The following is a 15,334-nucleotide window of genomic DNA, read 5'->3' on the forward strand; positions in this document are numbered from 1 at the left end:
CGCAGCTGATGGATCGCTAAATCCCGAAGGGACAGGAGCGCATCCCTGTTCCCGCGGGGCTGGGAGCACTGCCCTCCTCCGCGAGCACCTCAGCGTTCAGCTGGGGCTCCTCGTGCCGCGGCAGGCGAAGGGGCTGTGGGTCGGATCCCGATCCCAAACCCGATCCCAATCCCGATCCCACCAAACCCCCGGTGGGTCTCGGTCCTTGCAGGGCCCGGGGCCGGCCCACGTGTGCCGAGCCTCGTCCCGATTGGCTGCGCGGTGTCACGTGGGGCCCAGCTGACCCGGGAGCCCGCGGCGACTGGTCAGGGGCGCGGGGGGGGCGGGGCCAGGCGCAGCCTCAGCGCGGAGCGGCGGCCCCGCCATGTCCCGCGGGCCGGGCCCGGCCGGGCCCTCGCGGACCCCTCGGAGCCCCCCGGGGCTCGACCTGGACGCCGAGCGGGAGAGGATCCGCCGCGAGATCGAGGAGCTGGAGCGAAGCCTGGAGCCCGGCGGTGTCGACGTCGAGTTGGCCGTGTCCGACTGCAGCCTCAGCTCCGGCAGCGGTACGGGCTCGGGGGGGCTCGGAGCGGTGGCCCAGGAGCTGCCGCACCAGCGTGGGGCGTGTTATCCTGGTGAAACCCCCGGAGCCGGCTGAGAGCTCCCTGACGGAGGGGTCTGGTCGGTTCTGGTCACCGGAGACGGGCGGGATCACGGCATCCAACAGCCCAAAAATACCTCCCGGAGTGAAACCACAGCGTCTGAAGGGGCATCACAAACCCTGTGTGAGCCGCCCCATCCCACAGCCCGCCCGCGCCGCCTAAAGTTCGTTTTCCAAAGCAAAGAGGAGGTGGTAACAGCTCGAGCATCTCTGTCCGTAGTGGCTTCACCCACCTCTGTTTTGGTGGTGCAAGTCTGAATAACTTCTGTCAGGAGTCGGTACCACTGGGTGCAAACCCAGGTGTTGCTGAGGGCCTGTTGGTGCTCTCAGAGTTTGTGTTTCTATTGGCTTGGAATGTTCACTTGGCTGCTCGCCCTGGGGCCTCTCATTTGCCACCGCGTGCAGGACCGGGATGTAGCTGGATTATTGCTTTAGTTATCCTACCTTAGTTATCCAGAGCTGCTCTTTTTTCCTGCTGTAGAGTGAAAAAAATGCATATGTGGAGTGTAACTAAATACAGTTTTACTTGACAATGTTGTCAGTATCCAAAGCCACTAATTGCCATGTCTGGGTTCTCTGTGATGCTTTATTCTGTCTGCCTTAATTGAAAAGTTTTGGGTTTGAAGCTTTCCTTTTATCCCACTACAATCAGCACTTTTGTATTTTTGTTGTCCAACAGATGATGATGATGATGATGATGATGATAATGAAGATTCTCAAGGTGAAATGGTAAATATTTTATCTTTAAACATATCTTTCCATCTGTCTATTGAGGGGAAAATGGGGAAATCCAGGCAGCTGCCTTGGCTCTGTGCTCAGGAAGGGTTAATACCAGCCTTGGAGTTTGGGTATTCCTGCCCAGGACTTTGTTATTCAGTGTAATACACAGATTTCTTCACGTGACCACAAGTGACAGGGGGCAGAGGCCTCACTGCTCTGGTGCTGCTGATCCCTGTCCCTGGAAACACCACAGGCTGTGGGTCAAACAGGTGTTAAATTAGAAAATGAATTATGTTACACAGCTGCCTTTAAAGCAAGTATTTCTTTCCCTTTTCCCCTTAAATGCCTTATTTGCCTCAAGGAAATGGAAAGAGAAGAAGACAGCAGTGATGATGATATCGAGAGCCTGCCACAGGATCCAGAAACGTGCCTGCAGATGAACCATGTGTACCAGGAGGTTATCCAGGAAAAGATTGAGGAAGTGGAGCTGCTCATTGCACAGAACAGAGAGCAGCAGGTGAGCAGCACAGGAGGGAAATGTTCATATTTATGCTTTTCTGGGTTGCCATTTGCCATCTTCCCCTCCCCTCAAGCCTAGTAAGACTTCCCAGGATATTCCTAGTGCATCACAGGTGCCAGAGGAATCAGCTGGAGCAGTCCCAGTCCCTTATCCATGTGCTGGTGCAGTGCTCAGCTGGCTTGGCCAGGAACCAGGAGCATTTTCTTCCTGGCAGTTCAAACCAGCATCACTGAGTGGCTTTTCAAGTGGTTTATTTGACTGAAGTTTCCATGCTTTCTTACAACCAAAAACGGGTATTTTACATCTTACACTTTAGCTTGCTGTGGCAAATTAATATTTTATTAATGTTTGAATCACCTCCATTGCACTGTACAAAGTCAGGAAGTTCCAAATCCTGCCTTTTAACATTCACTGATTTACAGTCTGGTGCTGCAAACTTGAACCCTGCCTGGGATGTTTGTGGTGGCTCAGCCACTGCTCTCTGAAATCAGGAGTTTGGAGGAGACACTGACACTGTTTAATTAACTCTTGTCTTGCAGAAGGAAATCATGGGTGAGCTTGATGGTTCAAAAACAGCCAAGGCAGGAGATGGCAGAAGTCTACCAGCAAATGTATTTTTGGGTCACTTTATGAAGCCTTACTTTAAGGATAAAACCACAGGAATTGTAAGTAACTGTAACTGTGTCTTCAGTGATAGATTTGCATTGTAATTGTTTCTGTACCAGTTCATGCTCAGTTCTAGGGAGAAAGAATAACCTTTTTGCATGTCTGACTCTTCCAGTGTATCTAACCCTTCCAATCCTCACCAGGGCCCTCCTTCCAATGAAGATGCCAAGGAAAAGGCAGCTCAGGGCATAAAATCCTTTGAACAACTGCATTCAGCAAAGTGTGAGTAACTCTGTGGGCTGTTCAGTGTTTTAGAAGAGCTATAACAAATGTATATATTCATATTGTTAGTCTGTGTGTGCCATTTGCAGTTAAACATCAACATTTGTGATGTTGCAAACTTGACTCCACAAAAAATGTAGTTAAAAGAGAACGGGATGCTCTGTAAATTGTTTTATTGAGCGATTAGTGACTTATTTGCATTTGTTTTGATGCATCAACTCCTGTGAGCACTCCAAAACCATGGTGCAAGGGTAGAGAGAAGTTCAAGGGGCACCTCCAGCTCTAGGTGGTCACAGACACCTTGATGATGATCTTGACTGAGGTTTTGTTGGAGATAAAACTGAGCGAGGGGCTGCGACTCGGCCAAGTCAGACATGACATCAGTGATGTGGGCAGGGAACTCCTATTGCAGACCTGGGGGATGTTTCCAGGGGTGTTGGAAGGAGTGGGTCTCTCTTGGCAGTGGTTCTGCACTGATGTCTGACTGCTCCACTGTTTGGTTCAGGGAAGAGCAGGGAGAAGACGCTGTTGCAGAAATCAGTGGTGAGCGACCGCTTGCAGCGCCTGCTCCAGCCAAAGCTCCTGAAGTGAGTACTGACAAACCCCCTCTGTTCTCCTGAGAATGCTACATGTGAAAGAAGGAGAAGGTAGATGTGGAGATTCCACCTCCTTCAGCAAGTTCCTGTGTTAACTGTTTGTGTGATTTTACAGCCATCTATTTCTTCCCATTGGCACAGTGATATAATTTAAAATAGTCTGCAGGGCTTGAAACTGGAATTGTGACATGTAGTGAGTCATAGTGGTGTGTCCAGAGGGAGGTTTCTGTGCTGGAGCTGGTACAGTCTGTCTTGCTGTTGTAACAACCATTGGTTCCCCTTGTAAATACTAAAATGGTTAATCTGAGACGTGTTCTGGGTCAATGAAGGGGTAAAAATAGGACCATGAGTGTGCCATGTGGGAAGACCTGGGAGAACAGCAGTTTTGTGTGGAAATAAGGAAGGAATGGTACTGATGGGGAAACTGTCTCTGCTGAATGTCTTCTGATGCCATTGGCCTCGTTCCCATCTAGTCCTATTAAGTAATGATAAAAATGTCTTTGAACAGGATGAGTTATTGGAATCAGAAACTGGAGAAGGTCAAGACTGAAACGGAGAAACAGACCTTGGAAAAGCAAATCAAAGAAGTGGAGCGAGAAATAGAAGCAATTAAGTAAGTCTTTTTATGTTCTTGGTGAAAAATAAATGTCTTTTCTTGGAATTTAGCTTTTATAGTTCTCTTCTTCTACTTCTAGTGTGATGTTTGGAGAAATACTTATTTTTGTGTTGGCTTGTAAAAAATGAAGTGCTGTTGAGCAGCTCCTTCATCCCCATAGTTCTTTACTAAAAATTTTGTTTTGGGCCTTGATGCACAAAATGTACTATCTGTATCCATTATAGAGGTGCTGCTTTAGATAGCTCTTGGTTTAGCAACAAAGGAGCAGAGAGTTCTGAAATGTTTAATACCTTTGAGCTTTTGCTCATGAACGTGTCTAGAGCAACATATTTGGATATCACGTTGTTTCTCCTGCTAAACCAAGTGTTCAGTTCTTGTGGAAGTCAGGAACAGGTGGGAGAAAAAAGGTGAAGAAGAATCAAGAAGACAAAGTGTTTAATTAACCATTTAACACGGTTCCTTCTTGTTCTTTGTACCTTCTGCTGTAGCCAACTGCCAGAAAGTGACTTGTTAGGAAACAGATTCGATGAGCACGACTGGGAGAAAATCTCAAACATCCATGTAAGTTGGGGGATCTGCTGTTTTATGGCTTCTGATATCTGTGTCCCTTCTCTTGAGAATCTCCTGGCTTGATTTGCATCCCCTGTTTCCATCATGCATTTCTCACTGCTAAGTGATCTCAAATTGTTAAATTTGATGGTTTAATTCTGAAAAACCTGGCAATAAGATATCTGGAATGCGAAATATCGGTGCTCCTGTCTGTCCTGGGGTTTCAGTGCCAGCTTTAAGATAAAACAGATTTTTGTTGTTTCTTTTAGTTTGATGGGCAACGTAGTGCAGAAGAACTGAGGAAGTTCTGGGAGAATTGGGAGCATCCAAGCATCAACAAAAAGGAGTGGACTGAGGAGGAAATCGAGAGGCTGAAGTGGATCGCTGCTAAACACAACTACCTGGACTGGCAGACCATAGCCCAGGAGCTGGGGGTAAGGTCTGAGGGGACAAATCACTTAATTCTCACTTAACTGTGCCTCATGTCAGGTTTCAGAAAACAATGTTGATGCTAATCCACTGTTAATTAATGCTTTTTTGAGAAATGTCCAAGAACAGTGCCAAAAACATGTGGTACTTCAGCCTTTCCCTTTTGCTTTTAGTCCTCATAAATAACCAGTTCTCTGTGTATCTGTTTTCTTTGTATTAAGACAAACAGGACACCTTTCCAGTGCTTGCAGAAGTATCAAATCTATAATAAAGATTTGAAAAGGAAGGAATGGACTAAGAGTGAAGATCAGATGCTTTTAGAGCTGGTTCAAGAGATGAGAGTGGGAAGCCATATCCCATACAAGAAAAGTAAGTGACCTACAAGTGACAAAGTCTTCCATTCACCTGAGTCTAACAACTGGTGTTTTCAACCTGTCAGACATGTGGGAGCTGAAACCTTTCCTAGCTTTCTGCAGCTTCAGGATGGATTGTTGGGTCATCATGTGTGTAATGCAGATAATCCCATTATAAATAGTGACATTTTGTGTATGCTGTGCTCTTTCCATGCTTGTGTGCCATTGTTTAAGATATTAAAATGCTGCTTGTGGCAATCACTGCTTGGAAATCTCACCATTAGAATGTAAGGAAAAGAAAAACATTGTTTACAACAGATTTCAAAACAGACCTTTGTGTTTCTAGTTGCTTATTACATGGAAGGAAGAGATTCTGCTCAGCTGATCTACCGCTGGACAAAGAGCGTGGACCCCAGCTTGAAGAAAGGACCCTGGACACCAGAGGAAGATGCTGTAAGCTTTGTTCTCTGGTGCCTGGAATTGCAGGGTGGGAATGTGAAGAGTGTTGAGGTGTTGCAAAGCTGTGTAGAGCTGAGCTTTAGCAGTGGCACAGAAGAGTGTAAAACGGACCAAGGCGGGCAGTTTACAGAGGGCTTAGAAACTCCTAAACACTTGAGAGATTTACAACAGCAATACAACTGCTTCTGTCTCAGGCCTGTTAAGATGTTACTGGTTAAAATTTCAACTCTTTCTCTGTCTGATGAACACAGATGCTGTTGGCTGCAGTGAAGAAGTATGGAGAGAAGGACTGGTATAAAATCAGGACAGAGGTGCCGGGGAGGAGCGACGCTCAGTGCAGAGACAGGTGAGAGTAAATGTCCCAAGAGTGCTTCAGGTTTATTACCCCTGATGCAACTTATTTTACAAGTGTTTGATTTGCTTAAACCAGTGTTCCCTTAAGGGCTGTTTTATAGAATGGTTATGGTCTAAATAGTCATAAGGGAGTAGGGATGGGATCCCTTGGAAAAAGGAAGGCTCTGGTTTTATTCAGGAGTGTGCAGTGATGATTTGAGCTGTACAAGCAGAATTGAATGTTCCTTACTGTGATTTTTCATTTGGAAGGTACTTAAAAGCATTGCACTGGGATGTAAAGAAAGGCAGGTGGAGCTTAGAGGAAGAGGAGCAGCTGATTGAACTGGTTGAAAAGCATGGCCTGGGTAGGTGTTTCTGTGGCTTACTCTGTACAAGTTTAGAGAACTAAGCATCATTAAAGGTACAGGCTCTGCTTGTACTGCTGATTGCAGCCTGCCTTGTATTGTGTGTTGTGGGTATTAAAGATTTGAGATCCATTCATGCAGTAACTCTTATACAAGGAGATGAATAGTGTATGTATGATGTTCTGCACTGAAAAGCCTTTGTGCTCAGTGTGTGGCAGCAGTGGTCATGTTTTACATCCTCTGCATCCTTTTTAGGTCACTGGAGTAAAATAGCTTCTGAGTTGCCACATCGGACTGACTCCCAGTGCCTGAGCAAGTGGAAACTCATGATTGGGTCTAAGGTACTGTGAAAATCCTGCCATGGCACAGTCCCATCTCTTCAGTTAAGATTCTCTAAACTAAAACTAGAATCCTTCAAAACAGTGCAAAAATTGACATTGATTTTTGCACGATCGAGATTTTTGTCGTGGGCGTTCACGGTTTAATTTTTTGATGTGTTAAAGCAGCCTCTGTTCTGAAGGTCTCGAGTTAATTTGCTTTATGTTTGTATATTATCCAGAATCCTTTACTCCCTTGAAATGGCTGTAAGGATGGGGTATACCTAGGTTTTATGTGTGTACCTCATGAGTTTCCAGTTTTGGTAACAAGCATTACAGTAATTCTGGCTGCTTAACACCATGTTGAAGATGGTCTTGTTTCCATTGACAAAGCAGCTGCCCTAGGGAGGGGTCTTTGGCCACCCAAATGTGTCAGAATGGGGCTCTGTACTTAGTTTGTACTTCCACATGCACCAGTTCTTTACAGAAACATGTATTTGTAGCTTATTCTTTGCATACAAGAATCTAAGCCAAAATCCATGTACTGGGTGTAGTCAATCTTAGCAGAAGCAAAGCAGAACTATCCATGTGGAAGCCACTGGTAGGATTCTGCCCTATGAAACTTTTAACTTTCTGATTTGAGAGAGTTGCTAGCCAAGGGTGAACACTGGCTAAAACTTGTCTGTGCTTTTTTTGGCCGAGAAGAAAAGATCTGGGGCAGCAAAACGGCAGCACATTGAGGAGAGTTCCACCTCTTCAGAGAGCAGCAGTGAGGACATAGAGCTGGACTTGACAGACAGCTCAGAGGAGGAGGAGGAGGAGGAGGAGATGACAAGCAGGACCAGCAAGGAGGAGTGTGCACTCCCCAGCATTGATTTCTGGATACCAACACAGCCAGACGTGGAGGAGGCAAACAAAGGAAGATCCCAAACCTCAGCCCTCTTCTCTCTTGGGAGTCCTGATGCAGGGACCAGTGGCAGTGACATTCCAAGGGCAGTGTGTGATGGAGACACAGACAGAGCTGCTGATAAATCATCTGAGCTGAACACTCTGCTGAGGGGCATCGCACGGCCCCACTCCACGGATATCGTGGTGAGGGATCCAGCAGAAGTAATGGCCGAGGTGAGCTGGGATTCCCAGGCTGTGCTTGCTGGGATGGGAGCTGAGGCACAACTGTGGGAGGTGCAGCAGCTGCAGTGAGGAGAGGATGTGATGAGCAGATGACAAAATCTTTTTCTCACCTCTGTGGGCTCCCTTCTCACTGTGCCATGGGAGGGAGCTGTTGGAAACTCAGCCGTGGGATTAAACGGAAATTTCCAGTGCTGCTTTCCCATGAATTACCTAGAAAATAGCTGTGCTCTTCCCTGTGTGTACTATCACACAAACAAAACTCTGTTCAGGTCTTCATAAAGCAGAATTGTCCAGTGAGCTGTGGTGTCTTTGGAAGAATTAAGTCACTTGCACATCCGTATCTGATTCTGAGCTGGGTTTTCACCCCAGATCAGATGCTGAAGCAGTAAAAACCCTCTTAAGCACATTTTTGCAGCAAGATGTTCCTTAGCAAAATATGTAATGTCTAAATCACTATTTAAGTTCACACAAGCAAAATTATTCTGAGTTTTGTGTTGAGAATCTGAATATGTGCCCTGGACTGTGGGCCAGACAAGTTTGTTGGGTTACAGATACAGCATTATTTTACTAGTAGAAGTTTAGGGAAAAATCAGTGACTTCTCCAAACATCTTGCTGTTCCTTCCCTTGTATTGTTAAGTCAACAAATGCAGAGAGAATCACCCAGTAAATTCTGACCCTCAGTGTGAGTTTTGGTAGATAATTCACACAAATCTTTTATGAAACAACCATTTAGTATTGTGAAGATGCATAAGGACTGAAAAACAAGGTAAAGATCTGCTCTTCAGGGCTGATTTCATTTAATACGATACTTTCAACAGCAGAAATGTTGAAAACTCTTGTACCTGCTGTGCATATTCAGTGCAAGTAATTCTCTGTGAGTTACTCTCCCTTTTATCTTTCCTTGTGTGCTTTCATGTTAAGGCTTCCCAGTGTGGAAAACAAGTGCTGCGGGTTACCCTGGAGGATGTGAGAAGAATATTAAGGAATAACACATTCTTTCAGAGGAAATTTGTAAGTGCCTCTTCTGTCTTGTCTTCTCTTGTGACATCAGCACTGCCAGGCTGTATTTAGTGGGGATTTTTTTTATATATATAATGACATATCTTCTTGCACTGTAGTCCCAGGAGAAAAAGCTCATCGTTTTTTGTTGTAACTGCCTCGTGAATAGTTTGTCCTGGGACAAACTGTTGGAACTCTAACTGTGTATTTTTTCATGCACAGCAATTCAAGATGCTAAAACCTCCTGTTGGCCTTTTAGCAAAAACAGCTGGAGGTAGTGCAGCTGTTGGCCAGAATCTCCAGGGGCTGCAGAACGTGACACTCAAAACTTATCGCCAGGAGAGGGAGCGTTGGAAGAGGCTCATCTTGGACAGGAAGCTGCTCATGGCAGTGACCCCTTGGGTGGGCAATGTGCTGCTGCCCTGCACCTTGCAGACTGGGAAGATGGCTTTTCATCAGACAAAAGGTACTTCTGACCCATCCTGCTTTCTGTCTCTACTTTCTGACATCTCGTAAGTGAATTCCCAGCTGATTTTGATGTTGGATTCTTTCCTAGCTGATGCTATTCAAGAGAAGGTTAAGTCAATCAGTCTCACAAGCACTCCCCTGTTCACACTGTTCATTCAGGTAGGTATTACTGTCTTAATAGCATTATCTGCTTTCAAACAGTGGTAATCTTTATTTTTTCTGTATTTGAGGCTTAAGTACATGATTTATCTTTGTTTCTTAAATAATCTAATTACTGGATTAATCTGGCCTTGTGCCTTGCATATGATATTTCTTAAATCCTGCATCCAAAACCTAATCCTGCCAGGGCTTTTCCTGTAAGTGTAAAAATGTCCCCAGAATCCTGCATGTGAAGCATGTCCCATCCATCTTGTCTAGTCACTGACCCCACAGAACATTTTTGTTCTCAATCAAATGTTAATGAGGTTCTCCCCTGGCAGCTCTTTCAGATTGACACCAAGGGCTGTATGAAGATTATTCGAGAGAGGAAGCTGAGGGAGTTAGAGCTGCTCAAGGCTGATGCAAGAAGGCCTCAGCAGGTACTGGGCAGGGTTTGTTTCTAAGCTTTTCCCACTGAAGTCTTAAATAAACCTTTTTTAATTGTTTGGCCAGTAGTGCTGTTTGTGCATGTGTTACCAGTTCGTTTTGGTTCAGAGGCATAATAATCTTGGCAGATGTGGGTTTGATTCACATCTGTGCTGGTTTAATGAGGTATCTCAGGAGTATAATTTAATGTATCTTTTTTTTGACAGGCTTCCCAAAACATGGAGGCTTCTTCAGGTACCTACCAGAACATTTATTTTTATGATGTGCAAGAACTTTCACTTATTTAATCACCGTTACATTAACGACCAGTTTAACTGAAAGGAGAACTTTTGGAACAAAATTGCACTCTCATGCTCATTTTTGCTAACTCTTGGATCTCTGTTATTGGCTAAACATGTTCCTCTTTGGTAAGGACCAGAAGAAACACTGGAGGGCTGGGGGACCAGTGGCACTGGACCAGTCCAATGCCTTGCTCAGTGATGTCAGCTTGTTATCATGGTTATCTGAAGGATGTCAGGACATGCCTTGATTAAATCAGGACTATAATGCTGTAGGAATTCTCACAAACAGGAATTTTGCCACTTCCCGTGCAGGGTACTTCTTTTTAATAGCTAAGGAGTGGTTTTTGAAAATACTGTTTGTTCATTTTAATTTTGTTTCCTCTCCTCTGCAGGCAATTCATCCCAGCCTGGTGCTCAGAGGAACTCCCAGCGGGGCATACCAAGGAGTGCTGTCAGGAGACCTGTTGCCTTAAAAGCAAGAGGAACTTGTGCTGCTGCCTTTGAGAGCAGTGCCCCAGCTCCTCCAGCCCAGGGACAAAGGCAGAAGCCTAAAACTGTCTCAGAATTACTGAGAGAGAAGAGGTTAAGGGAGGCCCAGGCTAAGAAGGCCATGCAGAGGACAGTGTTGGTGGCCCCACAGGTCCTGGTTTCGGGGCCTTTGATAATCCAGCACCCACCACAGCAAATCATTCCTTCTGCACAAGTAGGGAGCAAACCTGCAGCAGCTGGTTGTGCAAATAGCCAAGTACAGGGTGCACCAGCTCCAGTGCCAGCAAGTGCTTCTGCTGCACGTTCCACTTCTGCTGTTGTGCCTGAAAACCATTCCTCAGCAGTGCCAGAAACGGGGGAAGGCCCTGGTTGCTCACAAGGGACAGATCTGCAGTGCAATAAGGAACTAAAAGAGGAAGCTTTGGAAAGCAGCCCTGAAGGAGGGGGTTTTCCAGGCATGAATCCAGCTGCAGCAGAGAAGGCCCCATATCAGGGAGGGTGCAATGGTCAGGTCGTAGCCGGTAGCTCAGCCCCAGTCGTGCTGCAAAACCAGGCTTTTGTGCCAGGCCAGATCACAGTGGTGCCTGTGGGCCTGGAGTCTGGCACCAACAAACTGTCCCTTTCCACACCAGTCCCCTGTGAGCTGAACAGTAAAGGGCCACAACACAGGCCAGTCAGCCTCTTGCCTGCTCTTGTCACTCCCCAGGCTGGATCTCCTGTGATTCCCAACAGCATCCTGCCCTTCACATGGGTGGTGACCCCACAGGCTCTGCTCCCCACCGCTGTGCAAACTGTGGTGGGTGTTCCCCAAGGAACACCAGATGCTCCTGGGAGAGGTCAGTGTCAGACAGCTGTGACTTCCAATGGCAGTGTCTCTGGTTTGGGAGTCACTCCTGTAGCAGCTGGAGCAAATCCACCTCACCCCAGCAGTGCAGAGACAAAAGGGCCAAGTTCCCAGGGAGCAGGAGTTCCTTTGGGAAAGGCAGCTGACCATTCCACGATCCTCTTACCCAGGACCTCGGTGAGTCCTGGATGCACCTCATCCAGCGTTTCTTCTGTAACACCTGCGTGTTCCAATGGCTTCTCCAAGGCTTCTGACTCCCCTGCAGCTCCGACTGCTCCTCCAGCTGACACTGCAACCCTGGGTGCCGTGGTGCTGCCCCAGACACAGCCCCCTGCAAACACTCAGGGGGCTGATCCCCAACGCGTGTCCAGCCTCGCCAGCTTGGGAAAGAGCCCTGACTCTGCTACAACAAACCCAGAGATCATCACACAAGGGGTTGTGCTCCAGCCAGGAGATCGGGTTCCTCATGGCAGTGTCCCAGGGAGCTCTGGTTGCTTTGCTGCCCAAGCCTTGAAGAACAGACCCATTGCCTCCAAACCACCGACGGCGCAGCCCGAGGACGTTCCCCCCCAGCCAAGCACTTCCAGTGCAGAGAAGAATCTCCTTGACCTCAGCCTGATTTCCCTGGAAGACGAGGAGCTGGTGAGGGAGTGGCTGAGTGGGAAACGAGGTGTCCAGGTCCCATCCCTGCAGACCAGGCTGCCTTATTTGCCGCCTTTTCTGTGTAACATAAAAACCCTCTCAAAGCTTCTCCTGCAGAAAGAAGCTCTGGAGGAGCAAGCATCAAGTCTCCTGCCCTCTGATGCCACTGAGGATGGAGGCACTCGGGATGTTTTCCATGCTATTGGAGAACTGGTGCAGCAGAAACTGGGTGATAACCCTGCTTACCTCCTGCTGAAAGCCAGATTCCTGGCAGCATTCACACTCCCAGCTGTCCTGGCAACTCTGCCTCCTCCAAAAGTGACAACAACTCTGTCAGCCAGCAGGAAGCAATATGAGGAGAGTGATGAAGAGGAGTGGCAGAGTGAGAAGGAAGTGTCTGAGGAAGAGAGTTGTGGGAATGAATTAACAGGAGTACAGTTGGATTGGAGAGCTGGGGACGAGCCTGGAGACAAAGACGCTGATTTACTAAATCAGGTAAAACAGATGCCAGGAGCTAAAAGCAGAAAGTTACTCCCAGCTAAATATTGCACTGGAACCCATGGAGAATCCCTCACTGTTTTTAAGTGTAGCAGAAATTTGGTCCTTTTGAATAAACATGGTTTTACAGCTGATAAAAGGAAAAGCTCTGCAGCTCGACTGGGAGCCCTTAGTCCAAGGCTAAAAGTCTGTGCTTTATGGGGCACATTAAACTTGACAATTCCCAGAAGTGGACATCAAAGCTCCCTTCCTTTTACAGCTTATAACCTGCTGCACTGACTTGTATTTTTGAAATCAGGCCCTTGTTTTTCATGGTATGTGTCCTCAAAACCCCAGTAATATCAGGGGAATTGTATATGTCCTATTTACATCTTCATCCCGAATTGGTTTATGTGGCTAGAGATTATTAAACTGCATGGATTGATGGAAGCCACAAGGTCCACCCCAAGTCAATCTCTAATTTTTAAGTTAAATCCATTACTGCCCAGCACTCTTTCTTACAAAACACACCAGGAAGTTGTGCAGCTCAAACTTGCATTTCAATTCATTGTGACTCCAAATAAACAAACAAAACACTGATGAAGATGAATCAACAAGGCAAATGGCTGTTTCTATAGAACATGACCAAGCTGCCTAAAAATCAGAGCTTCCCCAGCAGTTTTCTTTCTGTTTTGGCTCTGACTTTTGGGTCTGGGCCAAGTTCAGCATTGTCTGAACTGTCAGCAGTTGCTCCAAAAGTCACCAGCAGGTTTTCACTGCCAACCTCTCTTCTGTATCATCTTCCAGGCTCACTCCCACTCCTGTGATTCCCACTACAGCCAGGTTGTTTTCCTGGTGGTTTCCAGGGGAAAGTTTGTGGTAGGGGTTGTGTTTTAGGAGCAATCAGGAGCTGGTGTGACCTGTGCTGTCTGGGGCACTGTCTGGCTCCAGCAGTGAGAGCCAAAGCATCACTCGTGGCAGGCACCCAACCTCTAACAAAAGGTTGTGCCACAACAGAAACAACAGCAGGAATTGCTCTGCTTTGGGAGCAGGAACAGGAGGAAATGTCAGTGTTGACTGGAGGCTTTGCTCTGAAAACTCAGGGATATTTTGTGCTTTGTCTGACACTGGTAATAGAATGTTGTCCCATGCTTATTTTCGAAGGTAAATGGAAGATTATTTTGGAAGTCTTGCTGAGCTCCATAAAATAAAAAGATGGCTGAAGGGGTTATTTGCAGTTATGGTCATTCTCATGATGCTGATCATCTCCTGCTTATGTTGCAGGGCCTGGGGGCTGAAGAGGGCACTGCCCACTCTGCCTTGGACTCCTGCACTGCTGTGGCTGATGCCAATGCTGCTCCAGTCAGGAGAAGTGCCCGCTGCAGGAAGAGGAGGAGGATGTGAGAAGGAGATATGTTGGTACCTACTCAGACTTGTATTTTGTGCCTGAGAAGCTGAACCACATTTGTCTGTGGTTCAGCTCAGACAATGAATCACAACCCCAGGAAAGGGCTGAAATTATCTCTGCTCTTGTTCCCCGAGGACACAGAGTTCTGCAGTCACCACTAATCACAGCCTAAGGCTGATAATCTGTCGAGGGGAGTGAAAGTTCATGTCTGTGTGATAAAATTATATATACAACAGTCACGAAGTTCAAACATTTGGCAGCCTTTTAGTCCATGCCCTGCCTACTAGTGTGGTACCTAGTTGGTAGCACTCTACGGGCTTGGCTGCCAGTGGGTGCTTCACTGGAGTTTTAACACTTCTTTGAACAACACTGTGGGGTTTTGAGGGTATTTCCCCTTTATGGCTTCATTTCTCTACACTTATAACAGGCCAGCTTCTGTAGGGTACAAGTGTGTGATGTCCTTAGTACCTGTTGAGGCTTTTGGTGCAAGAGATGGAATGAACACGAGCAGTGTTTGATTCTCATGGTTGTCAGATGACGCTGCTTGAGGTTTTTTTCTTTAAAATTCATTTTAGAAACTCCAAAAGGGCAACTTCCCTATAAAAATGCTGTGACTGATAGGAGCTGTTTTGTGCTTTGTTACAGAGGTCACTGGAATGAGCTCTGCCTCCCTGCATGGCAGTAGGAGGTACTCTTTGCACTGTTCACTTTTACCACTTCCAACACACCAACTGGATGGACCTGGGGAAGAGGAAAATGGCTGGACTGGTTTTCCCATCACCCAACAAAATCTGCATCCGTAGGAAAGGTGCAGAAATGAAAGAAAATGGCTGGAGGGAAATCTTTCAGCCGTGGACCAGTTCTGCTCTTTCAAACTCACACCTGCCATAGATGCTGGGGGAGAAGGTGCTGGAAATCTGGGGGAACCAGCAATGGTGGTTATTTATTTCTTTTTTGTTCAGCCCCTATTTATGTGAATGTTTATCCATGTTCAGAATATGTTGTTAATTGGGTGTTTTTTAGTGCTGTGACAGTGGCTTTGCTTGCTAACTGACTGAATGCTGCTGAATAAGCAGCAGATTAATTTTGTATCAAAATGAGTCTTAAGTATTTGTTGAAATACAGATGTTTTATTTTTCTCACTTAAAAATTACTGCTGCATTCTGTGTGGTCTTTTTCCTGGTAAATAGTGCTTTTAATAACGTGTGTATGAGTGTGATTGCT

At 46.4% G+C, this 15,334-nt stretch overlaps 1 protein-coding gene across 3 annotated transcripts; it reads left to right on the plus strand.

Annotated features, from left to right (window-relative positions):
- The first annotated feature begins 49 nt into the window (after nucleotides 1-49).
- SNAPC4 (small nuclear RNA activating complex polypeptide 4) lies at nucleotides 50-15,263 on the plus strand. Of its 3 annotated transcripts, none has more exons than XM_027687704.1 (23): nucleotides 50-545; nucleotides 1,320-1,369; nucleotides 1,722-1,877; nucleotides 2,420-2,545; nucleotides 2,690-2,768; nucleotides 3,274-3,355; nucleotides 3,873-3,977; nucleotides 4,469-4,541; nucleotides 4,799-4,968; nucleotides 5,188-5,327; nucleotides 5,658-5,764; nucleotides 6,022-6,116; nucleotides 6,374-6,468; nucleotides 6,724-6,809; nucleotides 7,491-7,907; nucleotides 8,839-8,928; nucleotides 9,139-9,382; nucleotides 9,473-9,543; nucleotides 9,864-9,962; nucleotides 10,176-10,203; nucleotides 10,643-12,720; nucleotides 13,987-14,102; nucleotides 14,756-15,263. In XM_027687704.1, exons 1-23 carry the CDS (start codon nucleotides 365-367, stop codon nucleotides 14,793-14,795), a joined length of 4,728 nt encoding a protein of 1,575 aa, XP_027543505.1. In that variant the 5' UTR covers nucleotides 50-364; the 3' UTR covers nucleotides 14,796-15,263. The 3 variants fall into 3 exon arrangements, with proteins under 3 accessions (XP_027543505.1, XP_027543506.1, XP_027543504.1); XM_027687705.1 differs by having other exon boundaries at nucleotides 4,799-4,963; nucleotides 5,180-5,327; nucleotides 13,987-14,117; XM_027687703.1 differs by having other exon boundaries at nucleotides 4,799-4,963; nucleotides 5,180-5,327.
- Nucleotides 15,264-15,334: the final 71 nt, after the last annotated feature.

This window comes from Neopelma chrysocephalum, unplaced genomic scaffold (genome assembly GCF_003984885.1).
Source record: "Neopelma chrysocephalum unplaced genomic scaffold, ASM398488v2 Primary Assembly neopelma1_74, whole genome shotgun sequence".
Lineage (NCBI taxonomy): Eukaryota > Metazoa > Chordata > Aves > Passeriformes > Pipridae > Neopelma > Neopelma chrysocephalum.